Below are 17,637 nucleotides of genomic sequence, written 5' to 3'. Positions count from 1 at the left end.
AATATAGTACACTTTGCCAAAAGTTACAGATTTTTTTTGGTTTGACTCATCTTTCATCAGAAAAAAAGTTAGTGTGTACCTTCTGTGTACCTGTACTTTCTTTAGTTATCAGCAGTACAACAAGGGTATGTTTCAGTCTTTGTTTTGTTATGGCATTATTTTCCTTAGAATATTACAAATTCATCATTTTGAAACTAATACCTTTTTCTCTTCATATTTTGACTTATTCTTGGAGAATGTCTGCAGTTTTTACCATTTGTGCTAGAATGTGCCAAATACTACGTCAACATTGTTCTTGTAAATGTCATTCTTGTACATTATGCCTTTATTTCATAATAGAACTTTCCCCCAACCTAATTATCCCAAATGACTATTTCTTTCATTCTTTTCTGTTGCTCACAATATTACAACTTAATAAAAAAACTAACAAAAAATTATACACACACACATATATATATATATTTAACAGTATGCAGTTCAAATAAATAAATATTGAGATGATTTTTCCTCATAATATTGTGAAATGATAACTTTTTTCTTAATAGTCAGCCATGACATGGCCAACATGATAGAGTGAAAAAAGTTTCCTGCATTCTGTGTGGAAGTGGTCCATTTATGGCTCCTTACCATGTCCTCCTCCTTTCCATAGATGGATCATTCAATTAGCACGTTCAAGATCCTCTTAAAACACTCCTGGCACAGCACTAAATACCTCATGTGGTACGGCAACTGGTACCATGGCAATGTACTGACTGAGTCTCCCTTTCGCTCACACACACACACACACACACGCACACGCACACACACACACACCTGTGCCTACAAGTTGACAGGTTCCAGCAAGCACAGCACAATGACTTCACTATGTCCTGCCCCCAAACACACACCCTACTTTCCAGGACCCAACCCAGCTGTGGTACACACACGGTACGAGCTGTGGTACACACACGGTACGAGCTGTGGTACACACGTTACGAGCTGTGGTACACACGGTATGAGCTGTGGTACACACGTTACGAGCTGTGGTACACACGTTACGATCTGTGGTACACACGTTACGAGCTGTGGTACACACGTTACGAGCTGTGGTACACACACGGTACGAGCTGTGGTACACACGTTACGAGCTGTGGTACACACGTTACGAGCTGTGGTACACACGTTACGAGCTGTGGTACACACGTTACGATCTGTGGTACACACGTTACGAGCTGTGGTACACACGAGACCTCGAGAAATGTCCACAGCGACCTAAAAGTCCTGATGGGGTGCGCACACAAAGTACGGTGTGGACACACCAGTACACCACCGTATTCTTACGGTCCCCACATGGCCATGCCACTGGGAATATTGGAAACCAACTCCAGTAGCACTGATGAGGTTATGGAAGATCAATATTCCAAAGACCAGTCACAGGAGGAAATGAAAGTCTCCTACCAATTCCTGACCCTGATACTCTCTTCCAAGAAGTCCCCCGAATATCTGCCAATAGCAGCCAATGGGAGGGTGTCAGTCAGTCCTAGCCAGCCCCCCACATCTATTCTGGGATCCAAACTGAACAGACAAACGCTGTCTTCCCTGAAACAACCACAGGCCAACGAGCCCAGCGTGGCCGCTGTGAAGCCAAACCACAGCCGCCATGACGGGGCAAAAAGAGATGGGTGAGCACTTCCCATTGGACGACTACTGTCCCAGCAGCACCCTGCCCAACGCCTCTTCCCCTTGTCATCCCGTACTAAATCCCATTCACAGGCTCGTGGGCCTGCGGAGTATGCATGGACCCCTGCTGTTACTATAATGGGGCCTCATCAACATCACAACACCAATATGTGACAGGAAGGGGGGGGGGCACTGAGAGCTGAGACTGGGATTGTGGTTCAGCACCTGGCAAAGGGAACTTTGTTGGAGGAAGGTTGGCCGGGGTGGACGTTGACTGGACGAGGCAGCAGGCGACTGACGAGTAAAAGACGTCAATCTGAATCCAGCAGTAAAGTAATCCGGTGGCCCCTTGACTACTTGACTAGGAACCAAAACATTCGGGAGACAAGTCCTACGTCGTGTTGCAAAGTGGCGGCTAGGTGTCAGTAACGCTACACAGACCAGACATTACACGACCCTGACTTGCACTGCTGGAGTCGGCCATGGTTGCTGGGGGGAAAAGGTTCTTCTTACTTTGTCCTGCGTCCCTCAAAGCCTTTCGTCAGTTGCAAATAAACAAACTGCTTGATGTGGCGGACATTGCGTAGTGCCACAATGTGGTCAATTATGGTGAAGATGGATGATAGACTGATGTCAATCGTCGTTTTAATGCCATGTGATCGACCCTCGGCATGTTCAAGATACGAGAAGAACCAAGAAGCTCTCCAGTGCTGACGTGTGAGTTCTTCTTGCCTACTATTTCATCTGAAACAAGAATAAAGGTGACTGTAGGGGTGTTATTTCAGGTCTAGAGGGCTCTACTAAAGTTGTATGAAACTGGATGTAGAAGGTCATAAACAGCTTTTCTCAAATATATTCATTAATACTGAATACTACTTCTCACGGTCGGGGATACAATATCTGAGTATGAAAACAGTTTCAGCCGCTTCCATTGCTTTTCACGCCAATTCTGGATTGGTTTCAAAATTGGTGTCAAACCCCTTTCAGCAAAAGAGGAAAGAGTTTAACAACGGAGCAGTAAACAGCTCTCCAGCACCCCCACACCGCTGTAAAATCCCAAACCATGTCTCCTTGTTAACTTTGATGAGGTGTTTGGCCAAACGATTAGGACCAATACAAATGTGGAAGAGGTGAGGAGAATGTAGACGTGCTCTGAGCTGGAGAAGAAGACGTGGACGTGCCACTGCACTGCTCCTCACATCCGTAGCGTCAACAGGTTTGGAGGTATGCAGCCTTGGTTTGATGCGTCCATGCACACCCGTCCGTCCCAGGCTTGAAGTCTTTACACCACGGACACGCCACAATGGCATCAGGATTTGGACAAAATGATATTGGATAATTCCTCACGGCACACCTGACCATTTCTCATGGCACAAGACCGTGTGTGCTCTCACACAAACATCCTAGCTTCCCTTCCAAGTTAGTTGTTCATAATTACAGCCATCAAAACATGAATATTTTTCCACACCCGAGTTTCCATTGTCCATACACTTCCATACATGAATATTGATCATATCTAATGCAACATTTTCTAACCTGCAGAGGTAGCATTGTGTCACAGGACACAACCAGGCTATGAACATGTGGAAACATGGTGGTACATCGCCAGTGGTACATCACCAGTGGTACATCACCAGTGGTACGTCACCGGTGGTACGTCACCAGTGGTACATCACCAGTGGTACATCGCCAGTGGTACATCACCGGTGGTACATCACCGGTGGTACATCACCGGTGGTACATCACCGGTGGTACATCACCAGTGGTACATCACCAGTGGTACATGATGTGTACACCGGGTAGCGTATTTGCACGTGGGGCCAGCGCCACCATTAGCAGTGCTAGCAGGGTCATGTACAGCCATCATGCATTCTTTGGAAGTCTGCAGTCAAACGTCGGACTATGAAATGATCGATTCATCCATCATATTTGACATAGAAATGTAGGTCAAGTGGAGAAAAGGAACTAAGGTGCAACACAAAGACGTCCACGCTAATACATGTACTAACTTCAACTACTTTTAAAGTACTCGTCAAATAAGGAGTGGACGTGTGAGATGGTCATTTGTTGTCCGACATAAACATGCCGACGTTGTCACACTTCCGGGTCTATGCGTCCTGAATGAGTGTGTGTGTGTGTGTGTGTATATATAATCTATATATATATAATATATATATATAACAAGTGTGTAGTTAGACTAGCAGGTAGTCACGGTGCCTTTTCCATCAGCTGCCACACATCCGACAACACAAACGCGTCTTTACACGCCAGCGGGAAGCCGAGAGGACGCCTTGTAGTCCCGCTTTTTACCTGAGAACTTTGCCGACCGCTTGAAGCACCATTTTGCAGCTTAGTCCGTTTTTAGAGTTTCTCTGGGAGTGCATGTCCGTCTTATCCCCAGAGAAAGAACAATAATCGCCGACCATCGCTCATATCAGGGAGATTGTTGCAGATTCAGGCGGGCCAGCTTCGCCCCCCTCCCTCCGTATTCCGCTGAGAGTCGGCCAACTGAAGAAGCCAAACTTTCTCACAAGACGTTGCTCGACAAAGCCCGCCTCCTCGGACGAGCTCCGTCCAATCAGAGAAAGCGGAGCGTGCGGTGGGCGGCGGTGACGTCAAAGCCCGCCCACGTGGAGGTTGGAGTGTGGTTGGAGTGTAGCAACAGGTGGTAAATCAGTACGAGGATGACACGCCAATAAAAGGAGTTATTGTGTACAGGATAGCATCGCTGTAGTGTTTGTGTTCCTCCACATGAACACTGACGTCCATTTCCCCTCCACGTCATCCACGGTTATAAAATCAGACTAAGTATTGGGCCAACTGTTGTGACTGCACAGCAACAGGTTAAGGCGCCAGGCCAATAGTGAATGTCCCTCTGCTCCTAAAATAACACGGAAAGACAAGCAATGGGGCAGAAAGAATCAGTTAAAAGCACTGCAGCTAACACGCCAGAACCAGATCCAAATAAAGTACATCCCTGCTGCTAGTCTACTTCACCACGTTGTGTTTGACTTCTTTAGGGCAAGGAAGCGTTTACAATGTCCCAGGAAGATGGGAAAAATAACAGAAGCGCGTTTATTTCCAACGCAGCTCGTCTCAGATGGAAATCCATTTTCTCCACACACTGAACACACTTCCTGGACCGTCCTTCAAATTAAGAGCGCCGTCTGCCCCTGTTTCCGTAAACAAAACAAGAGCGTCATAAAAATATCTTCCATCTGCAGTTGGAATTTCATGGGTGACTTCGTCTTCCTTCATGACGAGCACGGACGTTACAGTTGGTTGGAGGGTCAGTAGCGACGTGTGCAGAGGCTGACCGATAGAACACTTAGCCAGATTGGCACCAATAAATACACGTGCTTTACCATTTCAGACAAGACTATTTCACGGCGTGGCTTAAAGATTTGGACCTAACCCTACCATGGAGCTTATACCACGGAGCCTATACCACGGAGCCTACATATACCACAGGGCCTATGTATACCACGATGCCTATACCATGGAGCCTATACCACGGAGCCTATGTATACCATGATGCCTATACCACGATGCCTATACCACGGGGCCTACGTATACCACGATGCCAATACCAGGGAGCCTTCACGATGTTGAATGTCATGACTTTAGTCCCTGCCTGCTTTAGTTTTCACGGTGTTGGTTTTGTCTGCGGTCCATTCAGACAAAACTTGTGATGGCACAGCTGCAAGAGTGAGGAAAAGTAGAGCAGCCCAAAGACGCGCTAATCTTTGGGATCAGCTATGTGCATTCCATGCGTGCGGGTGGTACAAGAAGCTGAGAGGAAGATAAGGAAGACCTTGAGGAAGGGTGCTTGTTTGGGCCAGAGAGGGTGCAATCTGAGGTGTGTGTGTGTTTGCAGACATGCCAGTGGAGAATAATTACTGCTGGACCCTCTGAGGCGCCGTTTGTTTGGGTCTAAAAGCCCCTCTGCGATCCAATGAGACGATCTGAAAGAATCCAAGGGACCGTGGGACTCACAGGCACCTCGCTGCATGACCAGATCGGGGAAGGGTGGGAGACATATTGGTGGGTGGAGCTGCAGTGCTCCTGGACTCCTGCTGTGATAGCTGTGGTGAAAGGCAAGGGGGGGTTGTTTGGTGGTGCTTTCCAACTTAGCATGGAAGTGGAGCTAAGGTAGTTTATAATGTAAGAACATGCATTCCATTCTACCGCCTGTCCAGTGAGCTGGAGCCTATGACAGCTGGGTACGCCCTGGACCGGTTGCCAGTCGATCACAGGACACATATACACCAGTACTTGTATTGGCGTAGGCCTGGCACCATAACACATTTTTCCATGGCTTGACACTTTCACTACTGGATGCTCACTGTTAGCATGACAGCATCTTAGCTATTATACTCATGTCAAAATGCTGATGGTATGATGTAGGTACACTATAAAAATGCTAGGCCAGAGGGTCACAACACAAGGCATGGCCATCAAAATTCCTGCAAGATTTTTCTAGTTTTAATTTTAACCGAATTTAATATATTTCTTATTGGAACACAAAGTAAAAAAAAAAGTGTATTATGAGCGAGTCATATCCGTTGATGTGACCAAAGTATTGTGGCGCACGCAAAACAGCAGCAAGGGCTCAGCCAAGCATATAGTACAAGAAAAACAAAGAGCAGTGGAAAAAGAAATGTGAGCAATTCAAATCATTACTGCCTTTGACGTCACAGCGCCACAGACCTGAGGCGTGTGTTGAAATGAATACGCTGCCATGGAATGTTAAAAACCAACGTCTAAAGGCTTTTCCGGATCCAGTGAGACGTGATTGAAAGACTTTGACACCTCATACTTAAAGGGCTAAAAAGCTGAGGAGATTAGCAACCGTCGGAATAAAAATGAAAAGAAAGCCTTTTTTGGTCGCTAGCCCTTCTGCATTCTCTTCTTCTTCTCTTCTGTGCCTGGCTGGCCCGACAGGTTGGGTATGAAAGTGGACATTCCACTCTGGTTCCAGACCAAGAGCTAATGAGTCACAACTGGATCAGATGCAGATGGACGTAGCAGCCAATCACAATTTAGACCGCAATGACAGACCCTTGCAACATTAGCAAGAGTTCAGCAAGTCTTTGCAGCCATCTTGCTTTGGTCATTTCTTTTATACGCCAACAGCCTCTGGGAGTTTGGAAATGCACACATTCGTCACACCGTGGAAGTTTCAAGGACACATTCATTGTTATTGTACACAATGATGTGTGTAACACTTCTGGTTGCGTCCGTAGGTATGAATGTGGGCGGGAATGGTTGTTTGTCTATATGTGCCCTGGGATTGGCTGGCCACCAGTCCAGGGTGGACCCCGCCTCTCCCCAAGACACCCCCGCGACCCTCGTGAGGATAAGTGGTAGAAAATGAAAGAAAGAATGAATGAATGATACTTCCATATGTGTATATCTGAGATGTACCATACAGGACCAAAAGACTGGTTTCTGCACTGAAGTGCTACTGGTCCTTGGTCCTTTCCCTTTGCAGGGATTGTTTTTGACAACATTGTACCTGAGCTTTGCAGTGTGAGCGTATTTGAGTTGCCTAGGCGATAAGACCCTAGCCATATGCTAAGTCAATGGACAGCATGCTAAAATGAAAGCACGGAATCATCAAATCATCCCAAATTCATCTGTGCAAACGTAGCCCCCCCCATGGTATCGCTGGGGGCTGCATTCTGGGCGTGGGCAGTGTGTTTAGGCAAGGTCTTAGCCAGAAAAAACAGTGCACACTGAAGGTCTTTGGAGTCCCTGGTCTCTCATGGGTCTGAATAGGTCAACAAGGCCAAGGGAACAAGGGAAACAAGTTTCACCACTCAACCCACGACCTGGACTTCCAACGGCAACAGCAACAAAAGCATGTTCAAGAGATAAGATGATTGGGCTCCAGGCGCTGAACAGCACACCAAGCAGACGCAAACAATGTCAAGTTGTTGTGAACAGTCCGTTTACCAAACCTAAGCACTCCTACTTTGGTAGGAGTATTGGCATTGGTCCGCCTCATGCTTCCTCTCCGTCTCCCTGCCTTCACTCCGCATTCCTGCAGGGAAGGGCTGCATGCGGAGACATGCCATGGAACCCCGATCACAGCGCCAGAAGAAGAGCTACCAGTTGAAGAGCAGATGGAAGAGATAGGCTTCTTCTTGTTTGACAGAAAGGAAACGCATTCAGTTGGAAGACTCCAATGAGCGAGCCTCTCCAGTCATGAACCAGTCGCAACCGTTTCTGGCATCCGCTCATGAGAAATATCCCCGTCTCCATGTGTAGAACTCTCCATGGCTGCTGCTAACTCAGGGGTGTCCAAATAAGAGAATAAAGTTAAAATAGGTCCGTTGAAATACTATGAGATGAATATATTTTACAAGAATAAAATCTAAATATTGAGAGAAAAATAAGGTAATACTGTGAGGGAAAGTTAAAATACGAAGGAAAAAAAGATGCCCTAATATTTTGAAAGACTGACAAAACAACAAATAAAGTTGTCATTTTTGGAAGATTGGCTGGGCAACAAGTTTTAATGTTACGAGAAAAAAGTGAATAAAGTCAGAACTACAAAAATAAGATTTCCAAGAAATAGTTGAAATAGAAACAGCTGTCATTTGAAGACAATATGACAGCGATGAAGCACTATCGTATCTCCAGGAATGGGCCGGAGTGGAGGCAGTTTGACGAGGGGTGGGGGGTGATGCAGTCTGGATCAGTGTGGGAGGCTGTCACAGCATGCCCCGGATGCACACTGCACTCCTCCCCACTGCATTCCTCAACCAGGGAGAGTCTGGGTGCATCCCAGAATTCACACCCGGCCACTCCAACACTTGTCTGTCAACTTTCAGAGCATGCACACGCACACACACACACACACACACACATGCACACGCACGCACACGCACACACACACACACACACACACACACAGCGCTTGTGCAAGGTCAGCTATGAGATGCTTGCCAAAAGCGACAGTAAAAGAGGAGTGCTAATGGCGGCAGGTCTGTCCTGCTAATGGCGGCGGGTCTCCAGCAGGGTCAGCGTATTGATGTCATGGGTTGATCACAAGATCACATCGACCGCTCTCTGATCAATAGAGATCCCGAGAGGTCATTTGAACGTGTGCACGGCGTATGCTGTCCACTAGGACAATGACCTTGGAAGAGGGAGAAAATGAGCTGATCCGTCTTCATTCCCAGCTGCTGATAAAGTCCACCACGTTTGTGGACCAAAGCAAAACGTTACCTTGGGAGGACGAGAGCCAGTGCACCGCAGGAGTGCTGCAACGTTCACCCGGTGTCCTATCAATGCTGCCACCTGCTGGCAGCACATGGAAGTGTCCACATAATGTGGTCAGGTGACTCCATGCAGGAGACCAGGGGTTGTATTAAAATGGAAAGAATGTGATATTATATTCTCTTGTGAAATGAATATGAAATGAATAGAGTTCTGTGAAAAGAGGAGAAAGCCATTTTAGCTAGCTATGCTAAAAGAATAGAGGTACACAGGATAAAAGGTGCTGTGTGTTGAGAAGAAGGCGGGGGAAGATGGTCATGGAATATGCTGAAGGAAAGGGGCGGGGGTGGCAGAGAAAATGTTTGGGGTGGCGCCCATGTTTGCACAGGAAGTGTGCGTGTATGAGGTGCATGAGGGAATAACTCCAGGAGCTTCAGCATCAACACAGCTCTTTCTCTGCCCAAGCACCTAGCACCTAGCGCCTAGCACCTAGCGCTTAGCACTTTGAGGCCCCCGTCATAGAGGATGTGACTACAATACACAGAATGGAAATCTACAGTAGAGGTGCTGTTTAAGAGCCACATGACACGCCAGTCAAAGCTCCCATCATGCCCTTGGGTGCACAAGCCACGGCACATTAGCGCATTAGCGGGCTGCTTGTCTTTCTAGGGATATGACGTAACTACAGGTCCACACGCTCAGGCTTCGCTCAGACGCAGTAATAAGACGGGGGTGCTCAAATGGAACAAATACTATTATACTACGACAAAGACTGAGTCAAACAGTAAAACAGTTAGTGCCCCCCCCCCACCCCCCAAGACAGAACACACTCAGCAGTCCAACAGCCGGGCTTTGACTTTTTTGGGTTTTCCCCCCTGGAAGAACCTTCATATAACACACTAGGTTTTTCCCAAACGTCCCATGCCTGCACATCTGCTGAAGGGCTCAGCACACCAACCAGGCGTTGCAGGCAGAGCACCCAATGCAGGACATGAGAATACAGGTCTAGACAGGTCTATGCAGGTCTTTGACAGCCATGGGTTCCATGTGAGCCCGGCCCAAGCTGACTGGACCTCTTGACTGCAGAGGAAACGCCGCTTCATTGTCTCACTTTCACCCAGACTGGAAGTCACGCCAGGTCTAGGAAGTGGTCCCACCCAAGGGGGCTTGGCGGCCAAAAGATTAGCAACCCAACAACTGGGTGGCTGGAAAACACCAGCCGTTAGACGGTGTGAAAGGTGGCGTAAAGGCACGGGATCTACGGGATCTACCACCGACCTCTGCCTGTCCTCAAATCCCAGGCTGCCACAACGCTCTTTACCATCAGAACGCTCTTTACCATCAGAACGCTCTTTACCATCAGAACGCTCTTTACCATCACAACGCTCTTTACCATCACAACGCTCTTTACCATCACAACGCTCTTTACCATCACAACGCTCTTTACCATCGGAACGCTCTTTACCTGACGGGTTTCATGCTGAAGGTCACACACATTACTCTGCACCCCAGCATCTGATCATCCCAGACAGCAAAGGAAATAGAAGGACCACACGCCATTCCTCCATTGGTCCTTGACGTTTGATGTCACAAATACCTGGCCGTGTTTGCGTGTGACAAAATGGCGAGGTGATGCTGCTGCAAGATCAGCATTTCCTGCTTCTCATGAGGCAGCAGGATGAAGCAACCGTGTTATGCAAGCGTCCTTGTGTGAGGTCGGGTCTTGCAGTGACAAGACAACAGGTCGGTCAGGGAACACGTGTCCCTCCATTTGCCCCCCCCCAACAGGCCAAATACTGCTAGCAAAGCTACTCATCAGCTCATGAACGTTGGCCAATCGGCTGGAGAACCGCTCGTGTGCGTTTCAGCATGACTGTTAAAGTTCAACTGCGGGCTGCACGCTGGCCGAGTGGTTAGCACGCAGGCAGTTCAATTCCACCCTTGGCCACCTCTGTGTGTCAACATGCATTGCTCCTCAAGTTAGCTCCACATCTCTGCTCTATGTGTATGCTAGCAGCCCCCGCAAGGAACTGTATTTGGTATTTAACTTTAATATGAGTTTTAAAAAATAATAAAATGAATAAATAATGAGAGAATAATATTTAATATGATTTTTAAAAAAAAAAAATACTGGTATATAAATAAAATAATAATGAAAACATTTTATATAAATACTGGTATATAAATAAAATAAAAAAGATGTTTTAATAAACATACTGGTATATAAATAAAATAATAATGAAAACATTTTATATAAATACTGGTATATAAATAAAATAAAAAAGATGTTTTAATAAACATACTGGTATATAAATAAAATAATAATGAAAACATTTTATATAAATACTGGTATATAAATAAAATAAAAAAGATGTTTTAATAAACATACTGGTATATAAATAAAATAATAATGAAAACATTTTATATGAATACTGGTATATAAATAAAATAATAATGAAAAAATGTTTTTAAGTTACTTATGTAAAAATCTGTACATTTGGAGCCTCATACTTGGGTGGGTGCACAAAGGTCCAATGGTTGGTTATGGACTGCACGGCCAATCTGGCGAAGCTAAGATAAGCGGAAACCCAATTAGGGGAACACAGGGAGGAACTTCCTTGGAACATTTATCTTTCCTTGACAATGAAAAACTCCAATCTGCTAATTTTAGACACAAGCATTCTTCCAGAAATAACAAACCGACTGAAATCCCCTTCTTCAAACCTTCAAATGCAGTCAGAACACTACTGTTACTGGTCCGAACCGACTCGGCAGGCTGGACTGAAACGCGTCGGATGGCTGAAGTGAACGTCATGGTAACGTCCAGCCAGCTGTTGAATATGTCGCCTTGGCATTACGTTTACACTCCTGTCCAGACCTGGGACTGAAAATGAAGGCTAAGTGCTCTTTGTATGCGAGTGGACGTCCCACTGACAGACCGCTCCATCACACCTTTCCAAACAGGATGGTCAACATTAGCGCCGACTGCGTCTGGCGGACCGCTGGCAGGCAGTTTCCACTCCACACAATGCCACTGTTGAAAGCTCCAACACCGGAGACGAGGGGACGGGGGTGTGGCCAGGGCTGAGGTCTACAAGGACCTGTTTTGGTGGCTGGGCATTCCAAAACACACAAACCCTGCTAACATCACATCACACTGCAGTTTGACTGGCTAATGGGGGGGGAAGGAGACACAATGCTAAAAATAGACGGGGCGGCCCGTTTTGGCTTCATGAGGCATCAACACACGGCCTCCACCCACTGGGACGAGGAGAGGTTCCCTCACTCCGTTCAGTCCACTATTGACAGAGTAACCCTGTTGTCATCCGGCCTGCTTAGAAACAAACATGCACGCACACGTCGCTACATGGCGGCCGGCAAAATGACCAATTTATCCTGCGTCAATTGACGTATCCATCATCATGACGGGCCTACTCATGCTCATCACGGAAGAGGCAGCACACTCTCCCAGTGCGAGGCTTCTGGGTTTCTTACATCCAGGCCTCCAGTGGAGAACATGTGGGAACACGCAACAAGCAAAGTGCAAATAAAGACGCCAATGGCGGGCCTAATATAATCCAGCTGTGGCGTGCGAGCGTGCTACAATCTCACCAGCGTCAAAAAGATCCTCAAGGGGCTGGTGCGTTATATTTAGACCTTTTACTGGGCTCCGGGCCTGTGACTGGCCCCCCCCTCCACCACAAGAGAAGGGAACCAGATGCTGCAGCTGCCAACGGGCCGACCCCACATCATGGACACCAACAGCCTAGACCCGGGGTCTGTTTGAGAGTACCAGCATGGGGGCCTCCCAAGCATGAAGGCAAAGCCAAGCATCTTTATCAAAGTAATGTCAAAGTACAGTCGGGGGGGGGGGGGGGGGGCAAAGTCTGTTAAGTTCAATGCTGCGCAAACAGCAAACAAATGCATCCTTGCGAGGGAACACGATGTCCAAACAAACACTGCTACGCGGCCAAGAGGCACATGGGGGGGGGGGGGGGGGGGGGGTTGGGAATTGGCAAGCCTGCCAGGACCAGCCTGCCATGAGCAAAATAACCTTTTTAAAAAATTAGCCAGACATGTTTAATATTCACTGCAGCCTTCTTTCTGACTCCAGCAGAATCTCTTGATGCTACGGCAGCACTGACCTCAAATGTCTCTTCCAGACCGCAGCACAATAACAGAGAATGGGGGGGGGGGGGGGGGGCAGCACAATAACAGAGAATGGGGGGGGGGGGGGGGGTGCAGATATGAAACTACTGCCAGCACCAAGACAAGAGAGGAAAAAGTCACTGTTACTACCTATAGAAGAAGCAGTCGCAGCACACCAGAACACCCATCCAGGCGGCGGTGGAGCAGAGGCGGACCCTTGGTGGTTCACAACGTCCCGTCGCCACCGGTCTGCCGCACGTGGCTACAGGTGCAGCAGGGTGACCGCTTGCCGCCTAGCACCTTGGCTAATCACACGGCTGCACAAACAACCTTTGACTTTCACACAGGTCACACAAGACGGATGCGGGGCTGCTCAGGACTGCTGAAAAGGGAAGGGAAGAAGGAAGGGAAGAAGGAAGGGAAGAAGGAAGGGAGCGACGCGCTTCCACGAAGAACATTCAGAAAAATGGCAGAAAATTTGTAGAGCAGGTTACTCATTCTCTCTGCCGTCCGCTTCTGCCTGCCTCTCTTCCACCCTCCTGCTCGCTCTCCTTCGCAATGAACTCTCTCCCCCCCCCCCCCACCCCCCTCTCTCACTTGCTGGCTCCCACCTAAAACGCGGGAAGACCAGCTTGGCCAACATACATAAGTCCCATAAACAAAGTACATACTGTTGGGCAGTGCTGGGTGGACTGCAGGAGAGAGACAGACAGAGGAGCAAAGAGGAGGAGCAAAGAGGAGGAGGAAAGAGGAGGAGGAAAGAGAAGGAAAGAGAACACAGGAGGCAGCCACCTCCAGCATCAGTTTAAAGGCACCCCCATCAATGTACATATGGATACGTGCACGTGATGTACATATGGATACGTGCACGTGATGTACATATGGATACGTGCACGTGATGTACATATGGATACGTGCACGTGATGTACATATGGATACGTGCACGTGATGTACATATGGATACGTGCACGTGATGTACATATGGATACGTGCATGTGATGTACATATGGATACGTGCACGTGATGTACATATGGATACGTGCATGTGATGTACATATGGATAGGTGCACGTGATGTACATATGGATACGTGCACGTGATGTACATATGGACACGTGCATGTGATGTACATATGGATACGTGCATGTGATGTACATATGGATACGTGCATGGACTGAGCACGTGCAGCACAGGTCGAACTAGTTGATGGTTCCATGCACCAACACAATCAAGGTGACTTCATTCTGAAAAGTGATGCAGTGGAAGAGAGGGGGAGGGGCTGGCTCTGTGACGAGCCCCCAGGAAGTGAGCCAATCACTGCAGAGCGCTGGTGAGACAAGTCAGGTGAAGGACACAGAGCCCGTAGCTTCTCTGCTAAATCAGGCCCTTTTCTTCCCCGCTAGCGCCGTTACGGTGACTCAACAGGGAAAGGAGAACGTGTTGGCATCTGTGCGTGTCGATGCCGACATGCCAACACGGGATGAACACGCGCCGCTGAATGCTGACGCTCAATGTCAGACCGACCAGGTACCCTGTCGTGGAAACAAATCCAGGAAGCATACCAGGAAAAAAGACAACAGCGGCTGAAGGAAATCACCATCCGAGTAGTGAAAGAGCCCACTACGTGGATGAGCATACATGTCGTCAGCCACATGAGATTGTGTGGGTGTGGCTACGTGTCATGTGACATGATGCCCTCCACACATCTCCAGCAAAACTAAGAAATTGAACTGTCATCCATTTCTTTGTCATTGCAAGGTGATGAAGGACAAAGATGCTGGAAAAGCCCAATGCCACAGCCGTAGACGTGTTTAGACGCTTAGACGCTTTCAACCCCGATGCTCGCTCCTAAAGTCGTGCCTGCTGGTCTTCTATGCGTGCGAGGTACCAAGAGGTGATAATGCAACAGTAGAACAACAGAAGAGATCACGTTGGGTGCAGATTTAAGCCATAAAAACGGCCACAAGGGGACAGAAGTGCGTTTCATAAGAGCTCGGCACGCATCTTTCCAGGAAGTCCACCAAAAGGCGTGGATGGAATGACTTCATAACCAGCAACTTGAGCCCATCAACACGAATGAGCCGGTGGGCGCAATTTGCCCTGGGGAGACAGGAGACCCCCGTGATATCACCCCCACCGTCTGCCCATGTTCATTCCATAACCATATAAACAAATATTGTTTGGAGGCAATTGGTACCATGGCAACAGGAAAGCAATTGTTCCTACGTGAGCCATGAACGTGATACCCACGTAGGCGCGTATTAATGTCTTATGATGTCTTATGACAGGTAGATCATTGTTACCGTCACATGCGTGTACAATGCATAGAAATACACTAAATATGTGTAGTCTGTGGGTTTACAGTCGGGCGGACATCTTTGAGACCTGGATCGTTTTTAAAAGTAGCTGGCAGGCTGGCCAAGCGTGGGCACCCCTGCCCTGTGGTATGGGTGTGGCTTTACGACCAGCTCCTGCTCTGCAATGAAAAACCGCATCCAATGACATAATCCTCACTCCTCCTCCACCTCCTCCTCCTCAGAGGCCTGTCGCCAGGAGGTGCACCTAAAGACACAAAATGACATCACTCTCACCTGCACACAAACACACGGGCAAGCGCATGTGGAAAGGAACAACAATCCAAGCCAAATATAGACACGTATGGCACACGTATGGTACACGTATGACACATGTATGACAGATATATGACAGATGTATGGCACATACATGACACATGTATGACATTAAACCTGAGTGTGTGTGCTTCTGGGCTGCTTGGATTTCAGTTTGAGGATCTAAAAAGCAGGATGTGGGTTATGGGTGTGTGTGTGTGTGTGTGTGTGTGTGTGTGTGTGTGTGTGTGTGTGTGTGTGTGTGTGTGTGTGTGCATGTGTGCGTGTAAAGCCCAGCGGAAAGCCATGTGCCCAACAACAAGGCAAGAAAGGAAAAGGAGTGAAACTGCTTAGGTGCCATTAAAACAACTGTCACTTTCAAACGAAAATGTGCAAGTTCCGGTGTGTGTGTGTGTGTGTGCGTGTGCGTGTGTGTGTGTGTGTGTGTGTGTGTGTGAGTGCGTTTCCTCTGATTGTTGGACCCTTTCATGTCATTCCACACAAACAATGAGAGCATGATATCTGCAAAATAAGGTCGTTAGTCGTAGTTTGTTCTTTGGTGCTATAAACAATGGGGGGGGGCACCACAGCACTGTCCTATCATCGGGATATGCATGGTTGGGGGGGGGGGGTGACACATATAAAGTTGCTAGGTGATGGGCCCACAGGAAGGAGCATTTGGCTGTGTGTGGGGGGGGGGGGGGGGGTATGTTTAACAAAAGAGACAGGAGCCCCCCAGCTCCCGAACAAGACCAACAGGTTTGTAGCTAGCTGAATGGACACATGGACTCCCAGGGAAGAAGCAGCATTTGTTGAAGAAGTAAAGTAGTAAAGATGTGTACCGATAAAGGACGTCCGTGAAGGAACAACAACAAGACAAGGAAGTAGGTCTGAACCGTCGCTGATCTCCATAAGCCTGACACGGCAGGTCAGGGCATCTTACTCACCTATTTAAAGTGTACGAGCCGTTTCTTTTAAACCTCATCCTGGACGACAGGAAGCGGATAAGGAAATCCAGTATGGATGAGATGTTACGTGCTGGAACTAGCAACCCCGGCCGTGCGGCTGTGGACGCGGAACAGCAATACGGGAGGCTCGCTGCTCAACACCTCCCCGGCTATCTGCTCCTCCTCCTCCTCCTCCTTTTCCTTCTCCTCCTCCTCTCCGCCGCGCAGCTTCCGCGAGGCAGACTTCCACAGTCTCGATGAGTCCGGATCGGTAACATGCGCGTAGTCCAGGCGGGAGAATGCTGGAGGCAGTGTGGGATTTGCCCACGGTCACGTGGGCATGGCGTCAGCCCGCCGTGGGAACAATCAACAATGTGCTAACTCCCCCAGCAGCGTGACGTCACCGGCATGTCGGCCCTACATCGATATACAGCATCTACTACCGGAAGCAGCGGCAGTACTGCAGCAGCGTGTACTAGGGAAGCAGCAGCAGTACTGCAGCAGCGTATTGTACTAGGGAAGCAGCAGCAGTACTGCAGCAGCGTATTGTACTAGGGAAGCAGCAGCAGTACTGCAGCAGCGTATTGTACTAGGGAAGCAGCAGCAGTACTGCAGCAGCGTATTGTACTAGGGAAGCAGCAGCAGTACTGCAGCAGCGTATTGTACTAGGGAAGCAGCAGCAGTACTGCAGCAGCGTATTGTACTAGGGAAGCAGCAGCAGTACTGCAGCAGCGTATTGTACTAGGGAAGCAGCAGCAGTACTGCAGCAGCGTATTGTACTAGGGAAGCAGCAGCAGTACTGCAGCAGCGTATTGTACTAGGGAAGCAGCAGCAGTACTGCAGCAGCGTGTACTAGGGAAGCAGCAGCAGTACTGCAGCAGCGTGTACTAGGGAAGCAGCAGCAGTACTGCAGCAGCGTTCGTCGAGGCTAAGAATAGAGCTCAGGATCCATGAAAGCCATTTAAGGGAAGTATCTTCTCCAGTAAATCTCCCTGAGCTAAACATAGCTAAACGTAGCTAAACGAAGCTAAACGTAGCTAAACGTGG

At 48.2% G+C, this 17,637-nt stretch overlaps 1 protein-coding gene across 5 annotated transcripts in view; it reads right to left on the bottom strand.

Moving 5' to 3' along the window:
• The window catches only part of mob2a (MOB kinase activator 2a), a 40,207-nt gene that overhangs the window by 7,094 nt on the left and 15,476 nt on the right, over positions 1–17,637 (bottom strand). Inside the window, exon 1 of one of the 5 annotated variants that reach the window (XM_058075456.1) lies at positions 16,591–16,885. The exons of 1 other annotated variant lie outside the window; for it this stretch is intronic. In XM_058075456.1, coding sequence (XP_057931439.1) covers positions 16,591–16,628 — 38 coding nt within the window. In that variant the 5' untranslated portion in view covers positions 16,629–16,885. Of the gene's footprint in view, positions 1–3,969; positions 11,046–13,185; positions 13,506–13,529; positions 13,694–16,590; positions 16,886–17,637 lie in introns of those variants that run through there. 3 more of the 5 variants (XM_058075453.1, XM_058075455.1, XM_058075454.1) reach the window with 3 other exon arrangements.

Source organism: Doryrhamphus excisus, chromosome 6 (assembly GCF_030265055.1).
Source record: "Doryrhamphus excisus isolate RoL2022-K1 chromosome 6, RoL_Dexc_1.0, whole genome shotgun sequence".
NCBI classification, from domain to species: domain Eukaryota; kingdom Metazoa; phylum Chordata; class Actinopteri; order Syngnathiformes; family Syngnathidae; genus Doryrhamphus; species Doryrhamphus excisus.
Note: the sequence above shows the minus strand (reverse complement) of the source record. Positions and strands in the feature narration are given on the sequence as shown.